This window comes from Ovis canadensis, chromosome 2 (genome assembly GCF_042477335.2).
Source record: "Ovis canadensis isolate MfBH-ARS-UI-01 breed Bighorn chromosome 2, ARS-UI_OviCan_v2, whole genome shotgun sequence".
NCBI classification, from domain to species: Eukaryota; Metazoa; Chordata; class Mammalia; order Artiodactyla; family Bovidae; genus Ovis; species Ovis canadensis.
In genome coordinates this window covers 240842767-240855524 of record NC_091246.1, presented here as the reverse complement: position 1 = coordinate 240855524, position 12758 = coordinate 240842767, and the positions used below count along the sequence as shown (strand labels likewise).

The following is a 12758-nucleotide window of genomic DNA, read 5'->3' as shown; positions in this document are numbered from 1 at the left end:
CTGACCTTTTCCAGTCCTGTATCTCCCCAGCTCCCCACCTTTCTCTCCTCCATTTCTGACAAAGCTTCCACCATTTTGCAAGGGACTGTAGCTTCTCTCTTAAACTGATAGGCAGTGAAAGGGTTTTTTGGATTGTCCTCACATAACCAATATCAGCACCTTAATTCAAATGGAGACGTGAAGTCGAGTGAAAGAGACAACTCAATAAATGTGGATATGCTACTCCCATCTTACTCCCTCCACTCTATAAAAGGTCAGTTTCTCTTTAAATGCAAATTACCTACTGCGAGCTCAGCATCCACCCATTCGTTTCCCTAGTTGGAGAGAGCTGAGGGCGGAGGGAACCGGCACGGAAGCATCACTCCGGACCCTAAATCTTCAGGTTAGTTTCCCCCTTGGGGGTGGGTGCAGAGGCGGAATGACGCTGATCTCTCGCTCCATTTCGGATCCTGGCTCCCGAGCTGAGAGATCTTTTTGGCACGCGACTTTAGAGACTGATTGTGGAAAATAGATCCCAGGTCGCCACCACGCATTCCTAGGGAGCTGGGGCTCTCGCTGTAATTCTCTCGCGTCTCTAATTGGACTAAGCTGGGGCTGGGCCAGGCATTTGACGCGCTTGTTTCCCCAGCACCACACCCCCTCAGTGCCTGCCTGATTCGTGCGGATTTAAATACTTATGCCCCAGGCGCCACCCCAGAGTGCGGAGTCGGGCTTGGTGGTGGAACCTGGGAGTAAGCAGCTTGGGGAAACCCCGTAAAGGGCCTCCAGACCTCAGGCCGAGGGACCTCCGCGGACCTGGAAGCCGAGGGGCAGGCCGGGAGGGAGGCCGAGTGGTGCGAGCTTCAGCGCAGCCTTTGTTGGAGGCCCAGCCTGCCGGCTGCCCTGCCGTACCACCCGGCCCTCTCTGACTACAGCTGCAGCCAAGAGGGGACTTCCCGACTGGGGAGGGTGAAGCAGCTGGAAGGCTGTCCCAGGGAACTAACGGGAGTCTCCTGGTGTTTACCGTTGGAGGTGGGGTGGAAGAGAAAGGATGCCAAGTGTCTAAATGCGGGGACTGAGCCCTGCTAGCTCAACCATTGATGCCCATCCTCTAGGGGTCCGACATGGGGTCTTCCCAGGTGATCCCATGCACGTTTTGATCCCCTTCTATGCTGAGGTTCGTCAGGGTCTGTCCAGGCAGTTGCTGAATAGAACCGGAGTCTAATTAAAACACCCCTAAACCCCAGCTGGGCTCCTGCCAGCTCACTTCCACCCTGACTCCCCCTACATTTCCTCCGCCGGCTCCACCCCCTCCGCTACAGGGACTGGAAACCCTGGGAGCAGCTGCAGCCCGAGAATAGAGTCTGGTCCAGTCCTTTCAGGCAAGACCTAGGTTTCAAGGTAAGGCTCGAGGGCAGAGGAGAGCTGGATTGGGCCACAGGTCTTTCAAATACACAGCTGTGATCTCAGCAGTAGGTGCTGGCACCTGGCCTTGCCCATACTGGAGTGATGAGGGGACAGTCAGAAGGTCCTGGGGCCATCCTTTGCAGTTCTCAGGGATAGGTGGATGGAGGGATGGCTTTGCCCACACCACCTCAGTGGGGCTGCCTCCCTCCCAGGGCCTGAGGCCTAGCCAGCATCCAATGGAGGACAAGAAGAAGAAAAGGAGTCCCAAGCCCTGTCTGACCCAGCCAGCCCAGCCCCCAGGCACACTACGCAGGGTCCCAGTGCCCACAAGCCACAGTGGCTCCTTGGCCCTGGGACTCCCTCACCTGCCATCCCCCAAACAGCGGACCAAGTTCAAGAGGTAGGTACAGACGGGAAGCAGGGCAAGGAGGGAGGGACCCTAACTCTGGCCTGAGCCCTGTGGGCAGCAAGGTAAAGTGGGGTTTAGCCTATAATTTCTAAGCAGGAATCCATGCCTTCCCTGGGGCTCCCCCTCCCTCCACTGGCCCCTGAGAATTCAGACCCAGTCCCTACTTTCAGGTGTGTTGGGAAAAGACCAGGTGGGTCACAGGGATCACCCAGTGTGATGATGCACCTCAGAGCAGGGAGTGTGCAGACTTCCAGAAGTGAGTCAGAGGAGGCTGTTGGACACACTGGAGACAGGGACTGTTCTAAGTGGAGGGGCCTGCCTGGCAGAAGTATGGAAGAAAAATATTGCCTGCAAGGTTCCAGGAATCACAAAGTGGTCTGGTGGTCCCAGAGTGTCATGGGCCAGGAAATGGTGAGGGGATACTCAAGTAAACGATTTGAGTTCGCCTCCTACCCTACCTTGCCTGTCTACCCTATAGTGCTTCCACTAAACACACGTTCCTCCTCTGATTACTATGTTTCCCTGTGCCTTTGGCACCGCCTGCCTAAGAGGCATGTTTGGACACGGCCAAGTGAGCGTAGCGGAAGCTCAGGGCTGGGACAGGAATAGTAGGAAGTGCAGTTGGAGAGGCATGGAGGCCAAGCTGGGAAGGTCGTGCAGTGTTCTCCTGTGGGCAATGGAAGATTCAAGAAATGGTTTTTATATACAAGAGGGGCAGAAAAATGTTTTTGGAAGTGGTAAAATGGCTCTCATGGCAATAAGGAAGTAACTGTCCCCAAATTCACTGAGGACCAGTAAGGCCAAGTGATCACAGGAGGATTGAGTGAGGGGTCAGACAGGAACCCAAGAGCCCTGCTCCAGGTGTGGTTCTGGCTGTACCACTGGAAGAAAACGACTTCTTCTGACCTCTCATCCTCACCCCTCTTCATCCACTTGCTTCCCTTAATGCAATCCTTGTGCCCCAGACAGGGTCAGAAGAACAAACATCCACTTATTGTTGACAGGTGGATAGAAAGATGAATTAGTGCATAGACAGATGGCACAAAAGACCTGGGGTACCTGGCTTCCCCCACCCTGTGACCATGGCCACGCCCACTCACCCAGGGTAGGCAAGGAGAAATGCCGCCCCGTGCTGGCAGGAGGTGCAGGCGGCTCTGCAGGCACGCCCCTGCAGCACTCTTTCCTGACCGAGGTGACCGACGTCTATGAAATGGAAGGGGGGCTGCTGAACCTGCTCAACGACTTCCACTCAGGCCGGCTGCAGGCCTTCGGTGAGTCCTTGGGGTGGGGCTGGAGGGGGAGGCTGGGACGTGGGTCCCAAGCTTGCTCCCAGAGCTGACAGGTGCTATCCAGGGAAGGAATGCTCCTTTGAGCAGTTGGAGCACGTGCGGGAGATGCAGGAGAAGCTGGCCCGGCTGCACTTCAGCCTAGATGTGTGTGGCGAGGAGGAAGAGGAGGAGGAAGAGGAGGACGGGGTGACGGACGGGCTGCCTGAGGAGCAGAAGAAGACAATGGCTGACCGCAACCTGGACCAGCTGCTTAGCAATGTGGGTCAGGGCTGGGAGCTTCAGTTCCTGAGGGCACCAGGGGGTGGGAGGGTGCATGCTTCCAAGACCATTCCTGGCCCCTAGGTGAAAAACTGGGGGTGCGTAGAGGCAAAAGCTCTGGGCCTCTCAATGCCCACCAGAAGATGAGCCCCAGAACATCCAGAGTTTGGCCTGGTGCCCTCCTTACAGAAACCCCCCTTTCTCTTTCTGTTGACAGCTGGAAGATCTTAGTAATTCTATGTATCCTTTCTAGGGAACTTGACAGTGGGTGTCCTCCACTCCCAGATATAAAATCAGCTTCCTCCTCCCCACCACCCTGCAGGAATATTTACAGATAACCAACGTCCTCACCCCTTTCAGAATTAGCCCCCAACTCCCCCTACCCTGGTAGAGGTGCAAAAAGAATTCCCCAAATGTTAGGTGAAAGAATAGTGGTTGCAGGAAATATGTTCTACGTACTTACCAAAATATTTTTAGGCACTTTAGCTTACACCAATCTATGACAAAGCTTGTCTGATGTCTCCCTATTCTTTCAGCACTGAACAATTATTTTTACTGATCAGATTATCTCCCATCTAGTCCTAGAGAAGTAGTGCACACACACCTGCATGATCTAAACCAAAAGCGAAGGGGGTAAGGCACCTGGCAAGAAGGGCCAGCAAGGGCTGCAACCCTAAATCACGTACCACCCCGGAGTCCCTGACCCCCGCCCCTTTGCACAGTTGGGGAAACTAAGCTTGCGCAGGCTGGGACAATAGGGCTGGAAGGACCTGGGGTCCAAAGCATCACAGTCCTTGACCCGCACAGACAGAAGCTGCACCTGGCCGAGAACGCCGAGCCCGAGGAGCCGTCAGCTGTGTAGGTGTTAAGACCCAGGCCTTGACTGTCCATTCTCATTTCCTTCAAACTGTGACTTTTTTACGGACTCGAGTGGGTGTTTCGCGGCCCCCCCAGGTGCTATGGAAGAGGGGGGCACTGAATGGAATTAAACCAGAAGGAAAGAAAGCGGTGTGTGTCTTCTCTCTTGCGCCTTCTACTCGGCAGGGGCGCCCGGGCCCCAGCTCTCGCAGGGACGCCCCTGCGCAACACACTTCTGGTTTGGGAGGTCCCGCTCGGGCGGTTAGATTCCCCGGAGCTGCTCGGGCTGTGTGGGAACAGCACCGGCTCGCGCCGGGTCCTGGCCGGAGGCCAAAGGAGGCCACGGAGACGGCGGGGCGGGGCCTGAGCCCATCGGCCCGCGGCGCAGGCCGGTGACGCGCTGCGCAGGCGCCGGGCGGGTCAGTTTGCGCCCGGATGGAGCGGGAGCGGTTGGTTCGGAAGGTGACGGCGCTGCAGGTGCGGGGCGGGAGGCTTGCCTGTGATATCCCCCTACGGGTTCTCGGACTGGGTGGGACCTATGGACCAAATGAGGCTCACGTCTAGTAACCTGCCGGCGTGCCCAAGTCCGAAGCTACCGACCCACCCCACGGGCCTGAAAAATGTGGGGACCCCACGGATCCTCGGAGAAGGCGATGGCACCCCACTCCAGTACACTTGCCTGGAAAATCCCATGGACGGAGGAGCCTGGTAGGCTGCAGTCCATGGGGTTGCTAAGAGTCGGACACGACTGAAGCGACTTAGCAGCAGCAGCACGGATCCTCCCGCGTCCCCCCACCCCCACCCCCAACTGCCACCACAAGCTCTTACGCGATCAGGGAAAAGGTGGGAAGGGCCTTCAGTCGAAGAATTGTGCTGGATGCAGCCCAACACATTCCCTCGAACCCCCAGAGCCCCAACGCACAGCGTCACCTGTCCTTTCCCCGGGGCCGGGTCCCCTCTTGCAGTCACGCCGATGACCTCTCCAAGAGCGTTCCCCAAGATATCCCCATGTTGCAGTGATAAGGGTTTTCTCTCCCCTTGTTCTCCACACCAGGCCTGCATCCGGGGCTTCTTGGTCCGACGCCAGTTCCAGAGTCTTCGAGGTGAATATGAAGCTATTGTACGAGAGATCGACGGTGATCTGGGCACGCTTCAGTGGACTGAGGGCTGGATTCCCAGGCCCCAATTTCTCCCAAAGGTACTACACACCTAAAGGTAAAATGGGCAAGGGCATTCCACATTACCTGCCGACAAGCGTTCCTCAATGGAAAAGGGAGCAGACTCACCTCCTCACACCCCAATTCTTAGTCCTCATCAATTGGTATGCTAAATCAGAATGTCCAGATCCTTGGAGGGTTTAGCCTCGAGGCTCTCACACCTTTGATTTCTCAGAAGGCAAAATCCTGTCAGACCTGGAAAGCCGCTAGAGAGAGGGCACCAAATCCAGAGCAGGAGCTATGGAGTCACTTCACACATAAAGAGACTGAGAAAGAGACCATCCAGGAGGATATGCTACTGAAGAAGTCAGGAGAGAGCTTCACAAACGCCAGCAGTCTTCCCTGCAGAGATGCCAGTGCCTGGCTTCAGGATGCGCAGAGCAGGAGGACCAGGAAACCAAGCCAAGAGACCAGAGACGTGTCAAGGATGAAAAACCCAGGTACACCTCTACCTAGATCAGGGCAAGCCTCTGCCCTCTGGGCCTAAGCATTCCCATCTGAAAAGTGAAAGGCTTGTGCTAGATAAGCTGCATCCCTTTCTTCCCTCCTGGTTGGGGGCGACTTACGGGTGCGTAAGGGAAAGGTGCCGGGGTCTAAGGACTAGGCCAGTGCCCAGTGCCTGTCCCCTCAAGGCTTTCTCCCTTCATCCTCCTTCACAGAAGCTGCAGGTCCAGGACTGTCCCACAGCCAGACTGAGCTCCAGGAGCTCCAGAACCACCGCAGCCACTTGGCCATGGAGCTGCTGTGGCTACAGCAGGCCATCAATAGCCGTAAGGAGGTAGGCACTAATTTGGAGCCTTTTTTGCACATTTAGAGCCAAGGGTGGTGGTGAGGGAAAAGCCTCCTGCCAGGCCCAAGCAGACCTGCCTGGTACAGTGTCTCTTCTTTTCTCTAACAGTACCTAGTTCTCAAACAAACACTGAGATCCCCAGAAGAGAACCAGAACAGACATGAGCCCAGCTTGTGCCAAGATCATGGGGGACAGAGCTGTGAAAAAGCTAAATCACAACCAGGCCCACCGCTGGAAGACCAGCCCTACAGAGGCAGGACCCTTGGAGAGCCAGGCCATGTGGATGCCTCCTACTGGAGGCTCAGATCACAACCCCACAAATTCCCAGAAAGACTGGCCACTCCAGATAAAACAACTGCTGGGGCCAAGTACAGGGACCCATCCTACAGATGGCCTGGGCCACAGCTGCCCGCACCATCGGAATACCAGGCCACAGGGAAGAGGCTCACCAAAGAGCAGGACTGTGGAGAAGAGATCTCTGGAGAGACCTGCCTGCAGCTGACAACACTTCTAGAGGATGAAAGCCACAAAGAGCTCAAATCTAAGGGCTCCTGTCCTGGAAAGGCCAGGACACAGCTGTCCACACTCCATGAGGACCCAAACATTGAAGACAGCTCTCCCAGGGGGCCATGCCAGAAAGAGCCTGATTGGCAAAGAGCTGTGCCACGAGAGTTGGGCGTCTCAGAGGACCATGTCACCTGGGATGGGTCTTTGGCAGAGCATGGTGGCCTGGATCTCTGGAAGAATAAACCACCCAAGGGCCAGACCCCCAGTGATAAAAGCTCCATAGATAGAACCTCCAGTGAATCTAGCGATGAAGGATGGCAAAACCAGAGGACTGTACCATGTAGGTCAAGGCCCCCTGAGAAACTGTCCACAGGGTCAGACCACACAAGAGAGGATCACTGGAGGGGCAGACAGTGGGAAACAGGACCAGCAGGCTAGACCCTGGGGAACCAGGGAGGACTGGGTTCCAAAGGGCGATGCTATGAAAGGGCAGTGAGGGAGACAGGACCTCATCCTAGCTCCCTGGTTCCAGTTGTACCTCCTGCCCCTGCCCCTGGGTATTGGTGGCTAGTGAGGCCAAGAGAAGCTGGAGCACAGAGCTGGCACCAGTAGAGGAAGAAGGTAGGAGGCTACTTTCATCCTCTGCCTGTGGTTCAACCCACATTTGGGGATAGGGAGCAACCTGGGGCAAGTCAAGTTGGAGAATAAAGGTTGAGAATAAATAAAGATGGAGAATAAAGGTTTTCATTAGATTCTGAGCCTGGTTGTATTTGTCTTCTGCCCCTGGTCAGGACAAGCTTCTGGGACCTCCTGTTCACTTTCTGCTGACATGGGGCATCCTCTCCAGAGCTGGCTGAGAGCCACAGCCCAGGAGCAGACTAGCATCCTTGGGGAACAGCCCCCCAGTGCTGTTGGGCTACAGTGGCGGGGAGGCTCTGAGAATCCCTGCCCCGACCCAGTACTGAACATCTGTGTTTCAGTGTGATCTCTGCCACTGCCCCTCTCACTGAGCCCTGGCTCTTCCTTCATACCTAATGACCAGACCCACCCTACTCCTGTGAGGCCCCACCAAGAGCAGACCGGAGACCCTGAATGCAGACAGGTGCTCCTATGGAGGCTCTCCCTGCCTTCCTGGGTAAAAAGGCAGGACTCCACCTCTGATTGGCATTGCTCCCAACCCTGTCTTAGCTGCCTGGCAACAGCTCTGCGTCTCTAGCCACAGACACACAATGGCCAGTGGCAGTCCAGCAGCCAAGAAGGTAGTGGTGTACCGGAATGGGGACCCCTTCTCCCCAGGCCACCAGCTGGTGGTGACTCAACGCCGCTTCCCCACCCTGGAGACCTTCCTCTGTGAGGTGACATCGGCTGTGCGGGCCCCAGTGGCTGTGCGTGCTCTCTACACCCCTTGTCATGGCCACCCTGTCACCGACCTGGCAGACCTGCAGAACGGAGGGCTGTATGTGGCTGCGGGTTTCGAACATTTCCACAAGCTCCCGTGAGTGGGCTGGGGGTGGTCAAAGAGCCTGGGGAGGGAGGTAATAGCAACAGCAGCAGTCAGTACTGACCAAGTAGCTCACTCATGGGACATTAACAGTCCTGTAAGGCGGGTGGTCTTACCCCAGTCTTTGGAAGGGTAAATCAGGATAGTCCTAAGCTGCCTAGGAGTAGACAACACAAGTGGCACCACTGTTCAAGTCAAGAGTCTGACGCTGATGATCATGCCTATCCAGCCAGGACCAAACCATGGGAAGAAGAACATTCTCATGCTAGCTGAGCCCCCTTTTCCAAAGGCTCTTCCTGATGGGATCCTTATCACCCCCATCACCACCACCACCAAATACTCTAAATCCATCCATAGGCATCCCGTGCTCTCCAGTAGGCTGGGATCACCCTTTACAGGGTGTGGCTGTGCTTTCCAAGATGGGAGACTAATTTCAGTGTCTGAGCTTCCAACTCAGATCTGGCTTCCAGGTCTTCCTCCACTCTCAGCTGAAAGGTTGCTCGCTGTAACCTAAGGAGCCAGGAGTTGGGAGCTAGACAGACTTAGAATCTGGGCTTGGTCACTCCCATGTTACTTAGGGAGTCTTTGTTCTGTCTCATACAAAATGAGATGAAACCACATACCCCATGAAGGAGAACATCTCTCTGAGATACAGGAGGATTTAAACCTTTAATTATATGGTTTGTGCCCTGACTGGATGTGCAGCCTGATACATGCAGGGCCTAAGGCAGGTTCAAGTATCAGCATCTGTTTCTGGACTGAGATGACTTGAGACTGTTTCACTGGGAAGGGAGACCTGGTGAGCTGGGCCCCAGCCCCGCCCTCTGGCAGCTGCTGGGCTGCTGAGTTCCCCTGGCTCCCCAAGATGACCTGTGACCTCTCTGTCCTTTCAGCTATTTACCCCCTGGAGGGAAGGATCCAGGTGGGAAGAGCAGCAGACTGGCAGTGAGTCCTGGGGCAGGCCAGCCCCCAGCCCTCTGTTCTCCCCCTCCTCTGGGACGGCTCCCACTTTGGTCTGGGAGGTCAGGGGCCCCAGAAGCAGCTGGATCTGCGGCTCTCCACACCTACTCTGGAGCCAACTGCTAGCCTTCCCAGGGTGCAGGATTTCAAAATGCTGTTCCCTGCACCTTTTGCAACCTTTTATCTCCAGGCTGTGGTCCTCAGAGGAAAGAGGACGCTATAAAACAGAGGGATGGGAGGGGGTTAAGAATGTGACTTAGGGAGGTACCCTGTGGTAAAAGGTGTGACGGTCCCACCCTCCTTACCCTCTCTTCCGCCCGTCTGGTTCCTTTCCCTCACGCTACCCACCTTAGACTGACCTACCCCTGACCAAAGGCCTCAGTGCGTTCCTGACCTGGGGACCTGATGGGTTTCAGGGTCTTCCCATGACTCGGCAGCTGTGTGATGGGGCCCTTGGACGGCAGCTACCTGCAGGTTCCCCCTGCTACATCCAGTGAGTGCCTGTGTTGGGGAGGCGGGGGCATAGATTTTTGTTTCAGTGAGGCCAAGGAAAAGTAGGTGGATTTGTTCCAGGAACTCCTGGTGACTGGTAGGGATGGGAAAAGTCCAACATGCTTACTGGGTGAAGGGGGACCCATGCACCGGGTCTGACTGTCTTCTGGCCCCAGTGCCATCCTCCTCTCACGTGTAAGGCGTTCTGAGGACCGTTCCCCTTACCAGGCTGCTCTTTGTCCCAGTGTGTTCAGGAATGGGGACCTGTTAAGTCCTCCGTTCAGCCTGAAGCTGTCCCAGGCTGCCAGCAAGGACTGGGAAGCAGTGTTGAAGCTCCTGACGGAGAAGGTGAAATTACAAACCGGGGTTGTGCGCAAGTGAGTCTGGGGACTGCGGAAACCCGAATGTCCCCAAAGGGAGCCGCCCTACTGGTTCTGGCCTTCCTGGAAGATGAAAAGGCCAAAGGAAAGTATGTTTCCCCAAAGGGGACTTCTTTCTGCGCCAGAGGGAAAGGCCCTTCCAACCCAGCCCTTGGAGCCAGGGTGGAGCCTGGGGGACTGGCCCTGGTACCCAGAGGACCAGCAGCTGCCAGGCACCTTGGAAGAGCTGTACCCACCCTCTCACAGTCTGCTGAATATCAATCCACCTTGTTCACTGGCCCTTATTGTACTCACCTCTCTCCCAGGCTCTGCACCCTGGATGGGCTCCCACTGTCAGCAAGGGAGGCTCTGATGAGCGGCCATTACTATGTGGCCGTTGGAGAGGATGAGTTCAAGGCCCTCCCCTATCTGGAGCTGCTGGTGCCCAGTCCCTCACTGCCCAGGGGCTGCTGGTATGTATATATGAGGGGGAGAGGAGGCAGGTTAGAGCAAAGGAAGCCACCCTGATTCCATGTCCTGCTCTGCCCCCTATAAGCCTTCTCTTTTTTCATTGCAGGCATCCCCCAGGTCCAAAGTCCAGGCCCCACAAGCAGGTGGTAGGTGACCCAGGGTGTTGTTGGGGGGCGGGAAAGAAGGAAGTGACTAGCTTCCCATTGAGGCTCTGACCTTATTGTACTGTATACTCTCAATAGTTTTGTGAAATAAAGATTGTTATTCCCATTTTCTAGAGGACAGGCTGAAGTTCAGAGGAGTGGTGTGATTTGTTCAGGGTAACACAGATACTGAGCAGCCAGACCAGGACCAGGTCTGAAAGTCAGCTTATCTGGGCTCTATGAAGATCTTCAGGACTCTGAGTTGCTGGACCTGATGCCAGATTGGATGCTGGGAAAATCAGTATATCTGGCATAGCAGGGTCCAAAATGCTTGTCAGCTTCCCGTCTTATCCCAGGCCTGAGCCCTCCCAAGAGATGAGCCAGTGAGTTAAGGGTAGGAGGACACAACCTGATTTCACTGGGCATTTAGAACACCAGGCATCATCTACTATGTCCCTGGATAAAGCAGCCTGATGGAAGAGGGAGCAGGGAGGGAAGACGCAGGCTGTGAAGGTGGATGGCTTCTCCTCTCCCAGCTGCCAAAGGCATCAGAGGCATTCGCACCTGGACTGGGAGTGGAGAAGGCAAGGACAGCCTGCAACCACGGCCGACGCTCAGCGTTCCCCCTGCAGGGCCACAGGGCACAGGCAAGCCAGTCCTCTCCAGACGGAGCCAGACAAATGGCGCCATCCGCTTTCTGTGCCAGACCCCAGCGAGCTACTGAGCCAAGAGGCATGCACCCCACGCTCTCGTTTCCACCAGGCGAGGGGACCCCAGAATTCAAGGCCTTCTCAGCCAGCCCCTGACAGCGACATGGGGTGGCAGCGACATGGGGTGGCAGCGACATGGGGTGGCAGCGACATGGGATGGTGCCTGCTGGGGATGACACAGGACGGGGAGGGAGTTCCATGGTCCAGAGCTGGTCTTGACTTCAGCACAACTGTCTCCTACCCCGTCATGTGCATAGCCAGTCCTTTGCCTTTTCATGGGGGCCTGGTTTACGAAAAGAAGCACGTGAAAACTCGAAGCCATGAATTTCAGGGGTGGGATTTGGAAGGGTTGGGGATGGGGGCCAAAGGCCTGCCTCCGAACTAACCTCCATCCTCGCAGGTCATGAGCGAGGCTCAGGGCCAGGGAGGGGGCTGATAAAGTCTAGGGAAAGAATGTTGAGGACTCCTCAGCCTCAGCGTTGGTCTCTTGCCTTCCACATCAGGAACCAAGGGAGTGTATGGGGCTCCCCACCCAAGGAAGGAGACGGCAGGGGCCCAGGAAGTAGCAGATGATGAAGACACCCAGACAGAAGAGCCCTGGGATCAGGTGGGCTGGGGCTGGAAGCCGTGTGTTGGCTTTTGTTTTGCTTGTATGGTTTGTTTTGCTGTACCCTGCAGCATGTGGGATCTTAATTCCCCAACCAGGGATCAAACCCACACCCACTGCATTGGAAGCCAGAGAAGTCCCTGGAAGCCACATGTTGGGACAGGAGTTCTGAGCTGGAAACCAGCAGCCCTGGGTCCCAGAAACAATTCTCCCTTGTGTCTGTGAACAAATCAAACCTTCTCAGAGCCCGAGTTCCTATGTTAAATGAAATGGTGGGTCCAGATTTCTGGTCTCTTCCTTTCCTGGGGTTGGGAAACCCCAGGCTAAAGGCTGGAGGCTGGACTGGGGTGCTCAATGGCTCCGTTCTGTGTGGCCTTCCTCCTCCAGCCGACAGCACAGATAGTGGAAGAGGTCCTGTTCCTGGAAAAACAGCCTGAGGCTGGGGCAGCTATCTCAGCCTGATGCCTGCTCCACCATCTTGAGATCCGGCAGCTCCAGCCAGGAACTGGGGAGCTTCATTCTGCAGTTACCTTTTATCCTCAGCCTCCAGCAGCCTGTTCTCAAGGAACCAGCGTCTCCTCTGCGCTCACAGGGTATGATGCAACCCCTTCAGTCCGGCTCTTCTGCTCGTAAACCTACACCCCCGTCTTCCTTTCCTTTCAGAGCAGAGAAGCTCCAGCTACAGAGGCCGTTTCCTTATGAGAGTCTCTGGCCACAGAAAGGAGTAGCCAGCTGGGTTTGGGAGACAGACCACAAACATGGGAGCGGGTCTGTCACAATAAAAGAATACTTACTAACCTC

General features: G+C 55.8%; 3 protein-coding genes and 1 long non-coding RNA gene across 33 annotated transcripts; 3 read left to right on the top strand and 1 right to left on the bottom strand.

Moving 5' to 3' along the window:
- Nucleotides 1-278: 278 nt before the first annotated feature.
- CCDC28B (coiled-coil domain containing 28B) lies at nt 279-4347 on the top strand. Of its 2 annotated transcripts, XM_069578742.1 has the most exons (7): nt 279-382; nt 1302-1380; nt 1599-1786; nt 2900-3066; nt 3149-3342; nt 3560-3582; nt 4150-4347. In XM_069578742.1, exons 3-7 carry the CDS (start codon nt 1623-1625, stop codon nt 4202-4204), a joined length of 603 nt encoding a protein of 200 aa, XP_069434843.1. In that variant the 5' UTR covers nt 279-382; nt 1302-1380; nt 1599-1622; the 3' UTR covers nt 4205-4347. The 2 variants fall into 2 exon arrangements, with proteins under 2 accessions (XP_069434843.1, XP_069434844.1); XM_069578743.1 differs by lacking the exon at nt 1302-1380 and having other exon boundaries at nt 288-382.
- Nucleotides 4348-4589: 242 nt separating this feature from the next.
- On the top strand, nt 4590-7472 carry IQCC (IQ motif containing C). 2 transcript variants are annotated; one of them, XM_069578711.1, is made up of 5 exons: nt 4590-4677; nt 5255-5398; nt 5593-5857; nt 6077-6195; nt 6316-7472. In XM_069578711.1, exons 1-5 carry the CDS (start codon nt 4636-4638, stop codon nt 7150-7152), a joined length of 1407 nt encoding a protein of 468 aa, XP_069434812.1. In that variant the 5' UTR covers nt 4590-4635; the 3' UTR covers nt 7153-7472. The 2 variants fall into 2 exon arrangements, with proteins under 2 accessions (XP_069434812.1, XP_069434811.1); XM_069578710.1 differs by lacking the exon at nt 4590-4677 and having other exon boundaries at nt 5006-5398.
- A 437-nt stretch (nt 7473-7909) lies between these two features.
- Nucleotides 7910-12758, top strand: DCDC2B (doublecortin domain containing 2B). 28 transcript variants are annotated; one of them, XR_011254728.1, is made up of 10 exons: nt 7918-8209; nt 9109-9160; nt 9592-9668; nt 9913-10044; nt 10353-10499; nt 10604-10643; nt 11177-11287; nt 11854-11957; nt 12056-12229; nt 12345-12758. XR_011254728.1 is itself a non-coding variant. In XM_069578713.1 (10 exons), the coding sequence occupies exons 1-10, from the start codon at nt 7944-7946 to the stop codon at nt 12417-12419; spliced, it is 1263 nt and encodes a 420-aa protein (XP_069434814.1). In that variant the 5' UTR covers nt 7919-7943; the 3' UTR covers nt 12420-12758. The 28 variants fall into 28 exon arrangements, 27 of the variants coding, with proteins under 27 accessions (XP_069434828.1, XP_069434837.1, XP_069434814.1 ...); XM_069578713.1 differs by having other exon boundaries at nt 7919-8209; nt 11177-11372; XM_069578712.1 differs by having other exon boundaries at nt 7919-8209; nt 11177-11402.
- On the bottom strand, nt 8866-10285 carry LOC138434296 (uncharacterized). Its single transcript, XR_011254729.1, has 2 exons — nt 9570-10285; nt 8866-9392 (listed from the first exon to the last, which is right to left on the bottom strand). It is a non-coding gene; the product is annotated as an uncharacterized lncRNA (long non-coding RNA).

Coding starts and splice junctions, on each gene's coding strand:
- CCDC28B (XM_069578742.1), top strand. CDS start 1,623: ATGGAGGACAAGAAGAAGAAAAGGAGTCCCAAGCCCTGTCTGACCCAG. Junction 3,067..3,148: donor AGGCCGGCTGCAGGCCTTCG/GTGAGTCCTTGG, acceptor GGTGCTATCCAG/GGAAGGAATGCTCCTTTGAG. Junction 3,343..3,559: donor TGGACCAGCTGCTTAGCAAT/GTGGGTCAGGGC, acceptor TTCTGTTGACAG/CTGGAAGATCTTAGTAATTC.
- IQCC (XM_069578710.1), top strand. CDS start 5,078: ATGCAGCCCAACACATTCCCTCGAACCCCCAGAGCCCCAACGCACAGC. Junction 5,399..5,592: donor GGCCCCAATTTCTCCCAAAG/GTACTACACACC, acceptor TTGATTTCTCAG/AAGGCAAAATCCTGTCAGAC. Junction 6,196..6,315: donor CCATCAATAGCCGTAAGGAG/GTAGGCACTAAT, acceptor TTTCTCTAACAG/TACCTAGTTCTCAAACAAAC.
- DCDC2B (XM_069578712.1), top strand. CDS start 7,944: ATGGCCAGTGGCAGTCCAGCAGCCAAGAAGGTAGTGGTGTACCGGAAT. Junction 8,210..9,108: donor GAACATTTCCACAAGCTCCC/GTGAGTGGGCTG, acceptor CTGTCCTTTCAG/CTATTTACCCCCTGGAGGGA. Junction 10,500..10,603: donor TCACTGCCCAGGGGCTGCTG/GTATGTATATAT, acceptor TTTTCATTGCAG/GCATCCCCCAGGTCCAAAGT.